General features: G+C 42.8%; 1 protein-coding gene across 1 annotated transcript; it reads left to right on the top strand.

The window, feature by feature from the left end:
* Positions 1–267: 267 nt before the first annotated feature.
* Positions 268–4,631, top strand: cxxc5b (CXXC finger protein 5b). The gene is made up of 3 exons (XM_078261166.1): positions 268–503; positions 1,903–2,168; positions 3,018–4,631. Exon 3 carries the CDS (start codon positions 3,240–3,242, stop codon positions 4,122–4,124), a length of 885 nt encoding a protein of 294 aa, XP_078117292.1. The 5' UTR covers positions 268–503; positions 1,903–2,168; positions 3,018–3,239; the 3' UTR covers positions 4,125–4,631.
* Positions 4,632–14,028: the final 9,397 nt, after the last annotated feature.

The following is a 14,028-nucleotide window of genomic DNA, read 5'->3' as shown; positions in this document are numbered from 1 at the left end:
AGGGTAAGGGTTAAGGTTAGGCATTTAGTTGTGATGGTTAAGGTTAGGGTAAGGGGCTAGAGAATGCATTATCTCAATGACGGGTCCCCACAAAGATAGTGCCACAAACCTGTGTGTGTGTGTGAGAGAGAGGCCTTGGCTGAAGGTGAGGGGGGGGGGGTGCCGTGCTGCAGTGTCCACCAGCACCAGTGGCCATTTTAAGATGTGGCAGTATTTGTGATGACCACTAGAAGACGCTGTGTTTACACGGATAGTCCAGGCCAGACAGTGAACGCGAGTACGGTGGGCCCCTGCTCCCATAGTGACACGTACACGCAAGTACACACACACACAGAGACACGCACGAGGTATCTGGCTGCGTGCCAGATGCAACGGAGGGCTCTCACAAGAGGTGGACTGGACTCCGCCGTCCCCGTGTGAGGAGTCACCTTTAACAGACAGCAGTGTCAGAGAGGGACAGAATGGAGACTAGCAACGCTTGTGAAGTGGAGGAACACTAGCATGTAAGCTAATTCATGCAAAAAGGCTAACAAACTTTGGCAAGAATGCTGAGTATTTCTGGTGATTTCTTTAGTTATTTTGAAGTTATTTGTTCAATCATGTTGTTTTTAAGCTTAGGTGACGTCATAATGACGACTTGTTACACTGAAGCCAGCATATAGACCTTTTTTTTTTTTTTCACGGAAGACATATTAACATGTCAAAGTAGGAAAAGCACAGGTGTATTTCAGAACCATTACTGATGGCTGCATTCCACTTAGGAGAGGCCCTGGTATTGGGCATGCTGACTCACTGAAATAGCTCACTGGGACACTTGATGGAACTGAGCCATCGTTAAGGTTATCAATTTCAGCTGTGCTTTTCCTACTATGACAAGTCAATATGTCTGCTGTGAAAAAAGGTCCATTGAGTTCAACGGTCATTAATGTATGAATAGTGATCATCCCTGTAATGGAAAGGTACGGCGTTAAGGTTTCCGGTGTGGATACTATAGAAAATACAAGTTTTTCTTTATTCAGTTATTTTTGCGTTTGCGTTTCTTAAAATGTAAAACGTAAGACTTTTGGCTAAATCTAACACATTTAGGCCTACATCATATTGTTGATCAATTTTGTGTCAAACAAAAGTGTAAAGTAAATATTCACATCTCCCTTTTATTACTGCAATACAGTGGTATCACTAATTTGCTACTGTGTACTAAGCTAATTAAAGCTAAGGCTTTTGCACAGGTGTTTGAAATGAATGATACATGACAGAGGTGTACTTCTACTTCTACTCTACACAGTGTAGACCCCATTTTGAAGTTAACAGAGGTGCTTTCACTGACCAAACAGGACTTAAGTTATGAATGAATTGGGTTAATTAGCATAGGCCTCAAAGACAATTTATTGAGACGCAGCCTAACATATGAATATACCTTCCCATTACAGGGATACTGCTATGCCTTTAGTGTAACATATGGTCGACATTATGACGTCGCATATGCTTTAAAAACAACAACAAAATATTTTTTCACCAAACATTGTCAGAATTCTTGCCAATATTGGTAGTCAAAGTTTGTAAATAATGTCCACGTCCTAAAAAAACCCCACACATTATAATAAGGATTTGATGATGTGTTGATTTATATTTACAATGTTAACGATTTAACGACAATGTTATAGTGTTGCTGTTAAATATGTAGGCTATACCTTTAATATTTATCATGAAATAACGTGATAACAAATAATGTGTTCAGAATCAGAAGATTGATTGTCTTGCACACAGAATTAGAAAGACATATATACAAAAATAGAAAGAAATATACACACTAAAAGTAGTTCTATTAGTACCGTAGTAACTCCACTAGTGCAATGGACGAGTGGGACTTAGTAATGCTGGGTTTAATCTGTCATCCTATAGTATTCCTACTGACAGCTGTCCGTGTATGCTGAAGTGTTCCTGTGGATATTATGGGGTCGCTCTGACCACGGTCTCGGCTGCAGAGTCCACTTCGCATTTTGAGCGACGCCCCCTAAATTCCGTGCAGAGTGTTTGCAGACCCTCCGGGACGGAGAGGTGGAGGAGGAATCGGCAGCTCCGCCGTCCATATACACCACAATCAGTACGCCATTAGTTCATGACTTCATCATATGTGTGACAGGAAGAGTTCGGGCCCTGTTTAGAAGGTAAGGGGGAGACGTTTAACCAATACTTCCTGTTGATTGTCGCTGTTTTGGGTTTTTGTCGCCTTTTTCCTGCGCGCGGCGCCGTGTCGCAGCGACCACTCGGACTGTGGTCAGCTCGCCGTGGCGTCGGTCGAACACCGTCTTCTTTAGGTAACCTTAATCACGGTGAAATGATCGATCGGGTCTCCCGATCGACCCATAAAAGTGTACACACTGTTGTCCTGTAACAACATATATGTCCCGTGTTTAACCGCTGGAGTAGATTTCTACAAATGTGGACATGGAATATAGCCTGGCTGGTCTTTTTTTATCCACAGCAACCGCATCGTTGCGCACCTCGCTCCTCGTCGTCGATACCAGACAAAAGACAGCCTGTTTTTTTTACGGTCCTCTATTTAGTCTGTCTCTGTTGAGCTTAAGCTTTTGGCTGGCACACATAACAGCAGTCGTCAAAATGTATTTGAAAAGCGCGCTCCACATTTGACCTGCGCATATGCGCATATCTTTGCATATTGTTGTCGCTCTGTTATTGATTGCATTGATATACCGTGAAATTCTTAAAGGGATACTGCCTCCTGTATGCGGAAATCATGGGCATGCCATGCACTGTGTGATACATGGCCCTGTTCATCTCTATTCAAGCAGTTTATTTCTACATTTCTATACATATATGTTATTTTTTTTTCTATTGAAACAGATTCTCTACACTCTGCTTCTCTGACAGCGTTTACTGGCTCTGGCTGAGAATTATCTTCCAGTCTTGTCTCCTCTGTTTACTCTCTTTCTGTATTCGTCTCTCCAACATTTCTATTCTTAACCTTCCTCTCTTCATCCCCCATTCATTTCTAGCTCTCCAGGACTCTGAGGCTGCTGCAGAGAATGGGAATAGGGACACAGGCCAAGGCTTGCCATTTTGGCTGAAGTAACAGCAGGACAGTTGTCAACCCCGCATCAGCTTCAATCCCCTTCTCCCTCACCTCTCCTCCCACACACACACACACACACACACACACACACACACACACACACACACACACACACACTCACACAAGGACAGACACAGCCACTGCTATGTCCACTGCCGTAGACATCGCTGGCCCTTCCTCCCCAGATCAGGCCCACAGCAGCGCTAAAATCCCCAATGAGCCACTGAGACCAAGCCTTAAGCGCTCCAACCACCCCTACAGCCTCTCCCATTACATCTCCAGCCCTTCCCCGGCCGTAGACGTCAAAGGCCTGATCCAGCCCTCCCCGGCCCAGCAGCGGGCTGCCCAGCCTGTGCACACTAAACCTCGCCGGGCCCCCTCCTGGCCTGACATGTGGGAGTCGCCCAGCGGGCTCCACCTGGCCCACGCCGCAGAGCTGCTGATGCGCGCCGGGCTGCTGGCTCTGACCCCTGCCACCACAGAGCAGGCCGGCCTGGGTGCACAGAGCAGCCAGCCGGCTAAAAGGGAGGCTGCAGAGGCAAAGGGGGACGGGGAGGGAGGTGGATCCGGGCCTGAGGAGGAGGAAGAGGACTCCTCTGGATGTGGCACTGACTTCCAACCCTTCCTGGGGGCTTGGTTCCCCTTCAGCCCCGCTCTGTTTCCCCTGGCAGGCTTCCAGATGGGGGGAGGCCACTGGAGGAGCGCGGCCATGGGAGCTGAGGGCATCGAGGGGCTGGTGGCCGAGGGCTACTCTCCTGGCTCTCTGGGTGGGGGCGGCGGAGGGAGAAGGAAGAGGAAGAGGTGCGGGGAGTGCGTACCTTGTCGGCGTCAGACGAACTGCGAACAGTGCAGCAGCTGCCGCAATCGCAAGAGGGGACACCAGATCTGTAAATACAGGAAGTGTGAGGAGCTGAAGAGGAAGCCGGGAGGTCCTGGGTTTGAGAGCAGAGTGTCTGGGTTTGACCTAAGGGGCTCCGACTTTACTTTGGGTCTGGCACAGGAGAGAGGCAACGGTGCCTTGGATGGATAGTAATGTATGTGGTGGCAGCATTTGTCAGAGGATCCTGGTTGGATGATTGTTGAGGAGCTGCAGTTAGTAAAAACACACAGGACACCATGTTAACATACCCGGACTGTGGTTCAAAGATGTTTAATGAGGAGCTGCAGCTCCGTTTGAGAATGTCCACACTCGTTCCCATCCTTTCTTTTGACAATCAGTGAATCGGAGAGGAGAGAAAGAAGGATACCAATGTGTGTCAATATTTAGATGACGACAAAAATGCTGTAAATAGACTGTAAATATCTGGAAAACATTATGTCTTTTTTTACATCCCTTTCCAGTTTGGATGTATTGTGTTTCAACATAAAAAAGGAGCCAAATGTTTTGTTTCTAATGGGGAGTTTTGTTTCTGTTGTTCTGACGTCACTGCATCAGTAAGAAATGAATGAGTTCAGCCGAGGCTAAATTATTTCATGTGCAACTTGTACTGTATAGCTCTGTTTGCCCTTTTGAAATAAAATAAATTGGCCATGTTTACTTGTCTATAGGCTGAGTTTATACTACATCTGTGTGTGTGTGTGTGTGTGTGTGTGTGTGTGTGTTCATATTTAATTGGGTGTGTGTGTGTCTGTAAGCCTCCGTGTTTCTGGTTGTACACACACACATGTTTTGATGTGTGTGTGTGTGTGTGTGAGATGTGTGGATTATGAGTCACCTAATGGTGTGGCTGAGAGCCTTATCACAACCCCACAGACACACAAACACACCTACATGCTGCCTTGGCTAGTCCAGTGCATGCACTCGAACACACCTGACATGCACACGCAATCACCAACACTCTCTCCTGGATTCACACACTGACGCAATTTCCCTTTTTTTATTTATTTACAAGTGTAGATCATATATATAGTGTATACACAAACACATAGACAAAATACAGCCAGCTGGACTGAGGCTACAGGGTGGGTTTTTGCTTGTTGCCGTAACGATGGCTGATGTGATAAGACCTTCTTCCTCGGCGCCACACTACAGGGGACCGCAGGGAAGACGTAACCATGGCAACGGCCGGCCCGAGGTGTCACGCTATAATTGGGCCACGGCTGCACTTCCTGTGTGCCTTCAGTCAGGGGGATCGCAGAGGGACCGTGCGTGTGTGTGTGCGTGTGCATCTGTGGGGGTTGTGTGTGTGTGTGTGTGTGTGTGTGTGCGTGGGTGTGTGTGTGTGTGCGTGTGTGTGCGTGCATGTTTGTCAGGCACGGAGAGAGAGAGAGAGAAAGCGCAGCACGCCAGCCAACGCAGGACACTGCCAACTCATGGAGAAAAGCAGTGAGCTCCAACATCATGCTATTGCAACGCTCCCACTGAATGAGGAACACAGTCTTTTAGTTAAAGTCCACAGTCTAGTGTTTCTTCATCTCGCAGACAAAGGGGGAATTTCAAATTCTTGGATCTGCAGCTTTTTTTTTCCTCTCTCCCCCTCTCTCTTCGTTGCCTTTCTAGTGATTTGGAGCTTAATCCCCCCCTCCCTGTTCTCGTCACGCATGCACACACACGCACACCCACACACACACACACAGACACACACACACCGGAAATCTGTGTCACCCGCTGCCCAGCAGGTCCAGTGACTCCCTGAACGCCTGCAGTCTGGCTCCACTGGCCTGCAAGATGGCAGGAGAGAAAGGGAGGAGGAGGGGGGCAGGAGGAGGGATTGAACGGAGGACAGAGAAGGGAGGTGGGGGGGGGGTGAGAGAGAGATTCGGGGGGAGGAGGAGGGGGTGGAAAGCGGATCTAGGGAGAGGGAGAAGGGGGGGGGAGACGTGGTGAAGGGCAGAAAGGGAGGAGAGGGGGGTAAAGAGAGAGTGGGTGAAACTGGGAGAGATGAAAAGCAGGCCACAGGGGGAGAGAAAAGAGAAAGAGAGAGATATGCAGGGAGGAGGACGGGGAGATGGACAGCAGGGGATGAAGATAACTGAGGCCAGACAAAGAGAGAAGGAGAGATGAGAGTGAGATCCGAGAGTGAGTGCAGTGATGGAGGCCGAACAAAATGCAGTGAGACAGAGACGCAGGGAGACGGGGGTTAATGACGGATGCATTGTCCGGATAGCCGGTGTGTGCCGTCACAGACCCCTGTGGAGCTTACATATGTTAGCACCAGCGGCCCTGCCCACTCTGGAGAAAAACTCCTCTCGCACACACTGCAGTTGAGCAACCTGCCAGCCCAAGGCAACCTGCACTGGAGCTGGGCGGACCCTCACTCACGAGCCAGACCTTTGAAATGTTGGCCACTGCGTCTGCTTGGAGACACTGTGTCTCATTGTGAATTTTTTTTCTTCTTTCTCCATTGGCTGTATCCCCAGTGTTAGAAAATGTGTAACAGCTTTGCAGAAACAGCATCTTTCTGAGATCATTCCTCATTGTGCCTCTGTTATCCATTTGTGTTCACTTTTCTACACATGGGAAACATGTTACTCCCGAGCAGAAATACAATGGTTGCTTACATTCTTGAAAAGCTCAGGCTCATCTGCCCTCAGGTTATATTTTGGTGACATTTGGGTCAAAGGGGACTCTTGACCTTTGACCCTGTCAAAGGGGGATTAAAAATAGACCGGCTTCTATGAACAGCACCGTCTACTTCTAATTTGGGCTTATGCTACCTATGAAAAACAAGCCTAAAAGACTATTAAATGTTTTGAAATGTTACTTACATATTTCAGTCCTTGTGAAATTACTTTGTAAAAGGGACTTTCTATCAGTCTAAATCCAAACATATCCATAAAATGAGGGAGCTCTCAAAACATTGTGACATTTTGTTCTTCAGGTGACTTCACACCGTGTTGGTTTCGGAGGTAATGTGTACACACAATTCTGTTAATCTTTAGCCTGCTGCTGATTTAAAAAAAAAGGCACTGTGGTTCTGGGAAGTTAGGCAAAGCGTGGTGATAAAGTCTGACTGCAGTGATATTTCATCATAGCTTCTTTTCACGCCACCTCATGAGGTGGAATTGATTGTTGCCAGTGAGCATTGAGCTAGAAGTCGCTTGCCATGTTTAATTAGCATGATTCCACCCTTTAATCAGAGCGGCACATCATGACTGTAACGTCAGTTACATGAGGGCTTTAACTTACATTTTTATAGCAGGGCCTATGAATTTAAGTATTAGGCCTATTATTATTTTTGATGGGGGATGACACGCAGCAAAGGGCCGCAGGTCGGAGTCGAACCCTGGCCGCTGCAAGGGACTCAGCCTACATGGGGCGCACGCTCTTACTGGGTGAGCTAGAGGTCACCCCTTAGGCCTATTATTAATGAATAAAATAAATGATAATCAATTATAGCCTACTGAATTGCAGCAATGACTATACCACTTGAAATGATCTTACATTATTAATTTGCCTCATAATCTGTTTACCCTGACTCATAATGCAAGCTCAATAGCTGTAAGATAGTATTTTTTTTTATATCATTTAATAATCAAATTTAGGATATCCTGCAAGAAGATTTAGTGACACCAAGCTAATCTGTTTTTTTAATCCTCATTTAATCCTCTGATCCCAATACAGCTACAGATTCTAAATGTCTCACATTGAGATCTAGCTCCAAGTTTGTTGTTGTTTCCTGAAGCGAACAGAGTTTGAGAACGGCAACGCAGAGAGAGAGCGGAACGCACGGATGTCAGGCAATTATCCTGAAAATAACATAGTAGGCCTACTTCTGTTGATCCAGACTAGGATTTGTTCAATCCCATCACGGTGAATAACTGTTTTCTTTTGAATAACCATGACTGAGACTGAGACTCTGGACTCTATACAGCCACGCTGTGTGGCTGTAGGCCTACTTATGACAGTGGCAGGCCCGGATTGGTTAATCAGGGGGACCGGTCTGGTTTTGTGGTCGTGAGGGCGGGTGTTCAGTCATGGTACTGGTTTGAAACAAGGGGGTAAGTAACGTAGTAGACGTCTTTGTAAAAATAGGCTAACGATTGTGTCATAACCCCGGGACTTACTGTCTCATAGTAGAGGAATTACCGTATAGTACAGGAGAAGCTGGCAGGCAGTTTGGACTTACATTAGCTGTTTAAGTTTAATTACTAATGTTAACTATCATTTTAGTGATCAATAATTAGCCTGTGTCTATGTTATCTCCTTACATATACCTACGCTCTCCGTCTCTGCTAGATTGGGAATGATTGAGATTTCTCTTGGCACAGCTACCAGAAGACTTCCAACTTTCAGGTTGCTCACATCACATACGTCGTCTCTCTCAGTTGGAGGCTGCTCAGTAACGCTCAGCCATCACCGGAAAAGTGCTTCTAATATCCTTCACTGGTCTCCGTCCAGAGCAACGGGATCTGTTGGTCCAGTTTATATACTGTCTATGGTTTGAAATCATATTTGAATATCATGGATGCTGTCCCTAGGCTGCCTGCACTCCCCACTCTTTTTATTTATTTATTTTTCTTGCAGCCCACCATTCTCTACATTCTCAGCCCACTCTTTTTTATTTTTTTTATAGTTTTTTTTTTATTGACAAAATGCAGTATACAGAGAATCGGGTAAACAGTAAATGTGTACGTTTGTTGCTCAATAGCACATGCGCAACAAATGTACAAACTTATGAAGATACAAATAAATAAAAATAAATAAAAAACATAAGAAGCAATACAAACGGTGAAATAACAGACTCATTAAATAGAAAAAATAAATAAAAAGAGGTACATGAAAACATAAATTTAGAATTAGTCAGAGGTTTCAGGGAAAACAAGCTCTACAGTTTCCACAATTTTAATATTGTTTTTGTTATCCAACGATCTAAGTAACTTCAGTAGCGATTTCAATTCTGAGAAAAGGTATCAGCCCACTTTTTTTTCAAACTTTATTTATTATTTCGAAAAATAGTTTACAGATACTCAGTCATCATAGTACATAATCAAATAAAATAATACAAAAATATGTACAAATGATATAATATGAAAGTAAATATGAAAGTAATAATCTAAACAGAGAGCAATAAAAGATACAAATGTACAAGAGAGACAGACTTTCAAATTTGTTAATAATATAGACAGCAAGCACTTAAACAAAGAAATGTGAGTAGACATCAGATATTAAGATCTTATTGGATACCAACTTAAGCGAGTCAAAGTGCATGTCACGTTCAACCTGGAATAGTCTGAAGCACGGTGTTGATCTGGAAAATGGATGGGACTTACCGAATAAAATAAAGAGATTTACAATATTACATAACTTTCTATCTTTACATTCAAAATAGGTAATAATATGTTTCCCTTCAAGTGTGATTGTATGTTTTGTTTTAGATATAATCTTCAAAGCTTTTCCAGAATGCAATACAAAATGAACCACCATAAAAAAAGATGGGTTAACGACTTTTACAAAAACTACAAGTTGTTAGTAGTTATCAACAGGCATGAATTTCGAGACAAAAAGGTTCGTAGGATATATATTATGTAATACTTTCAAATGTAATTCCCTAACTTTGTTTGTGATACAATATCTAAAGGGAACAAGCCATGCCCCATGTCAGTTAACAGCAGTAAAATGACAATTCCAGAAAACTTTCAGGGTTATTTTCTTTAAATTTAGGAAGCATTTTCTAATGTACTTATTAGTACAAGTGCTGCTCATCATATCCATCATGCAGCCCACTCGCAGAGTGCAGCCTGATGAATGACGACGTATTTACGGCACCTTGCTAAAAAAAACCTCGTACTTCAGTCAGCGCCGCCGGTGCTTGTTAGGATGCGACCGCGAGCAAAACTAAGCTATAAAAACGGATAATAGAAAGCGCAAAAAAACGGTGCTGAAAAGACAATTAAAAAAGAAAGCTCTAGAAAGTAAAGTGGCCATGCAGATGTGCTAAACTGAGCAACTTTTTCATTAAAACCAGCGAGAGTGAAACGCCAAATGAAGACGATGAGACGGGTAAGCTAAGCTAGTTAGGAGCAGTGGAGGATGCTAGCGGTTGTACAAAACATCAGTGGTGGAAGAGTAAAAGTACTAATATCACACTGTAAAAAATACTCTAAAAGTCCTTCAGTGAAAATGTTTTAAGTTAAAGTATGTAAGTATCATCAGGAAAATGTAGTTAAAGTATTGAAAGTAAAAGTACTCACAAAAATCCTCACATTTTAGAAACTGGAAACGATCCAAACAGTTCTGTTAAGTGTTTAATCGGCTAATCATTTTAGCTGTACTTGTAGGCCTGTATATTGTTGGGTGGTTTAATTTATAATAAAACATTGTATTTTATAAAGTACATGTGTTTTGTGTGCAAAAATCTTAATGTGTAAAGTAACTAGTAACTAAAGCTGTCAGAAAAATGTAGTGAAGTAAAAAGTACAATATTTCTCTATGAAATGTAGCAGAATAGAAAGTGGCACAAAAAGAAAAGACTCAAGTAAAGTACAAGTACCTTGAATTTGTACTTGAAGATCCAGTGTGTAACGTGTTTAGTTGTTCATTATCAAAATCGGTGTTGCCCCACAAACTTGTCCTTTTTCATGAATATTTACCACCACCATCAATTCCAAGTATTCCTTTTGGCTTGAAATTTTACATTTACATTTGCATGAACTGGGTTGGACGCAAGGGGGTAAGCTTCTCCTCGGAACGCGTAGCTCCTATGGCGCCATTTTGATGCTAACAAACCATCACCCCCCGTTAGCATTCCATTGACTCCCATTCATTTTGGCGCCACTTTGACAGCGAATAACTTTACATCTGAAGGGTTTAAAGACTCTATTTGTTCATTGTTTATTTCTAAAGAAACACGACAATGTATAAAAGGCTCCATTACCTTGTATCTCACGTTATGGCTCCGTAGCAGACGTTTTTATAAAAATAGGCTAACGATTGTGTCATAACCATGATTGCTCATTGAGTGAATATTATAAGCACTAGAATTAATATGAATGAAGAGTATGGTGTAGACCTGCTCTATGCAATAAAATGCCCTGACCTAATCAATGATGCCAGATGATTTGGCATAACATTAATGAAACTGATTTGACTTTATCAGAAAGCTTTGTAAAAAGCTGCCATCAGTGTGGAAGGCACAGTGTGTGAACAAGCACACATGATCAGATTAGTTACAATATAATCACTTGTGTTACCAGAATCAGAATCAGTTTTATTGGCCAAGTATACTTACATACACACGGAATTTGATTCTATACGTTCAACAAATAGACATGTAGTAGTAAACATTCAGTAGACAAATAGTAATATAGACACATACTGTACAATAGAGACAGTATACAAACAATATACATATAGGCACATATCAACAAAATATACAAAAATATGTAAGTACACATGGAGTGGGATGTAAGGTGCAAAAGTAATAGTGCAAAGTAGAGGTAGAGATGGAGTCGGAACCGGCACAACAGAGCCAGGGCAGGAATGCGTTTCTATCTTGGAAATTCAAACAGCATTTCACATTAAAGAAAGAACAGGGAGAACGAAATATAACTGTGCAGTGTAACCTCTGCTTGCCAGAAACCAACTTCCTTTCAGCGTCCAAATTACTCCACCTCCAACCTGAAGAAGCATCTTAAAGTAAGCCAAGGGTAGTCGTCTGCTGTAGTTTTAGTGGTCACCTTGCTATTTTATAGTTGACGTGCGACTTTACATTCTCCTACGTGCTGATTTACTAGCCCCAGAGCTGTTGAAAGACTGACTAGCCCCGTTTGACATGTTAGCTAACGTTAGTTTAAATTAGCTCGTGGTAGCTTAGACTGCGGTTCGATTTTTGTAGTATGCAGTTCAGGTCTACAAATACAAAAATCTATCTGCTTGTTTAGGTACACATTCAGCCTGTTGGAACAGAAGAACACACCAGAATAGGCCTGTTTAGTAAGCTGTATGTGATGGCTGCATTCCTACACTTATAAAATGCAATTCAATGTGGAAGTAATCCAAGTATTCAGAATACGTTACTCAGATTGAGTAACGTAACGGAATTGCATTTTTGGGCATGTATTCTATATTCTGTAACGGAATACGTCTCGAAAGTTTCCTTCCCAACACTGTGCATATTGGAATGCTAAGTATGTAATGTGTAGAGAAGTGGGTGAGTGGCCAAAGTGGTGATGACCCACTTATCTGCAGTCAGTGGAGTGATGGCAGTGGGGAAAAAGCTGTTGTGTCTGGTTGTTTTTGTGCGCAGGGATGTGTAGCGCCTGCCAGAGGGGAGGAAGTTAAAGAGAGTGTGTGCAGGATGTGTGGGGTCTTTGGTGATGTTCTCTGTCCGCTTCCTGGTCCTACCAGTGTACAAGTCCTGGAGGGAGGGCAGGGGGGCACCAATGATTTTTTTCAGCTGTCCAAATTGTGTGTTGTAATCTGCGTTTGTCCTGTTTTGTAGCTGCCCCAAACCAAACGGTGATTGATGTGCAGATGATGGATTCAATGGCCAGTGATCCATTATGCCTTTTTAATATTGAAATAAGGATAGTATATACAAAGCCCACGACTGAAGGGCAATAGAAAGTTATATGAAATATTATTCAAAGTGCAATACATTTTATTTTGTTCTTTATATTTTATATTTTAATTTATTCTTTTGTTTAATTTCAAGGTTTGGATATTTGTGAACACTTATTTGCAAAGGAAATAGATTCCGATATTATTGAACATTACACCGTGTTGTTGTAAAGAATAATATTGTTAACTTTTCTAATACATTTACATTGTGAAGCAACACTTGCTGTATTTGTACTGAATTGGAAATTATATTCTACAAAAATAAACGGAACTAGAACTGAAAGCAGTTATGACGGGGTCCAAGCCTCCCGGTGCCAGTCACCCCTGACGCGAGTCGCCCCCGACGACCCGGAGAGCGTGCGAAAGCGGGGACCCAAAGCGTAACGGTGGGGAGGCAAACGTCAGGAAATATTGAGAGGTGTGAGCCGCAAGGTCTGCGGTACATTGCCGTTGCAAATATCCCATTAAAGGTCCTGTGACATGCTGCTTTTTGGATGCTTTCATATAGACCTTAGTGGTCCCCTAATACTGTATCTGAGTCTCTTTTATATAGACCTTAGTGGTCCCCTAATACTGTATCTGAGTCTCTTTTATATAGACCTTAGTGGTCCCCTAATACTGTATCTGAGTCTCTTTTATATAGACCTTAGTGGTCCCCTAATACTGTATCTGAAGTATCTTTTATATAGACCTTAGTGGTCCCCTAATACTGTATCTGAGTCTCTTTTATATAGACCTTAGTGGTCCCCTAATACTGTATCTGAGTCTCTTTTATATAGACCTTAGTGGTCCCCTAATACTGTATCTGAGTCTCTTTTATATAGACCTTAGTGGTCCCCTAATACTGTATCTGAAGTCTCTTTTATATAGGCCTTAGTGGTCCCCTAATACTGTATCTGAAGTCTCTTTTATATAAGCCTTAGTGGTCCCCTAATACTGTATCTGAAGTCTCTTTTATATAGACCTTAGTGGTCCCCTAATACTGTATCTGAAGTCTCTTTTATATAGACCTTAGTGATCCCCTAATACTGTATCTGAAGTCTCTTTTATATAGACCTTAGTGGTCCCCTAATACTGTATCTGAAGTCTCTTTTATATAGACCTTAGTGATCCCCTAATACTGTATCTGAAGTCTCTTTTATATAGGCCTTAGTGGTCCCCTAATACTGTATCTGAAGTCTCTTTTATATAGGCCTTAGTGGTCCCCTAATGCTGTATCTGAAGTCTCTTTTATATAGGCCTTAGTGGTCCCCTAATGCTGCATCTGAAGTCTCTTTTATATAGACCTTAGTGGTCCCCTAATACTGTATCTGAAGTCTCTTTTATATAGGCCTTAGTGGTTCCCTAATGCTGTATCTGAAGTCTCTTTTATATAGGCCTTAGTGGTCCCCTAATACTGTATCTGAAGTCTCTTTTATATAGACCTTAGTGG

Source organism: Sander vitreus, chromosome 10, assembly GCF_031162955.1.
Source record: "Sander vitreus isolate 19-12246 chromosome 10, sanVit1, whole genome shotgun sequence".
Taxonomy (NCBI): Eukaryota; Metazoa; Chordata; class Actinopteri; order Perciformes; family Percidae; genus Sander; species Sander vitreus.
Note: the sequence above shows the minus strand (reverse complement) of the source record. Positions and strands in the feature narration are given on the sequence as shown.

Bases quoted from the DNA above. Each gene is read 5' to 3' on its own strand.
- cxxc5b (XM_078261166.1), top strand. From the start codon at position 3,240: ATGTCCACTGCCGTAGACATCGCTGGCCCTTCCTCCCCAGATCAGGCC.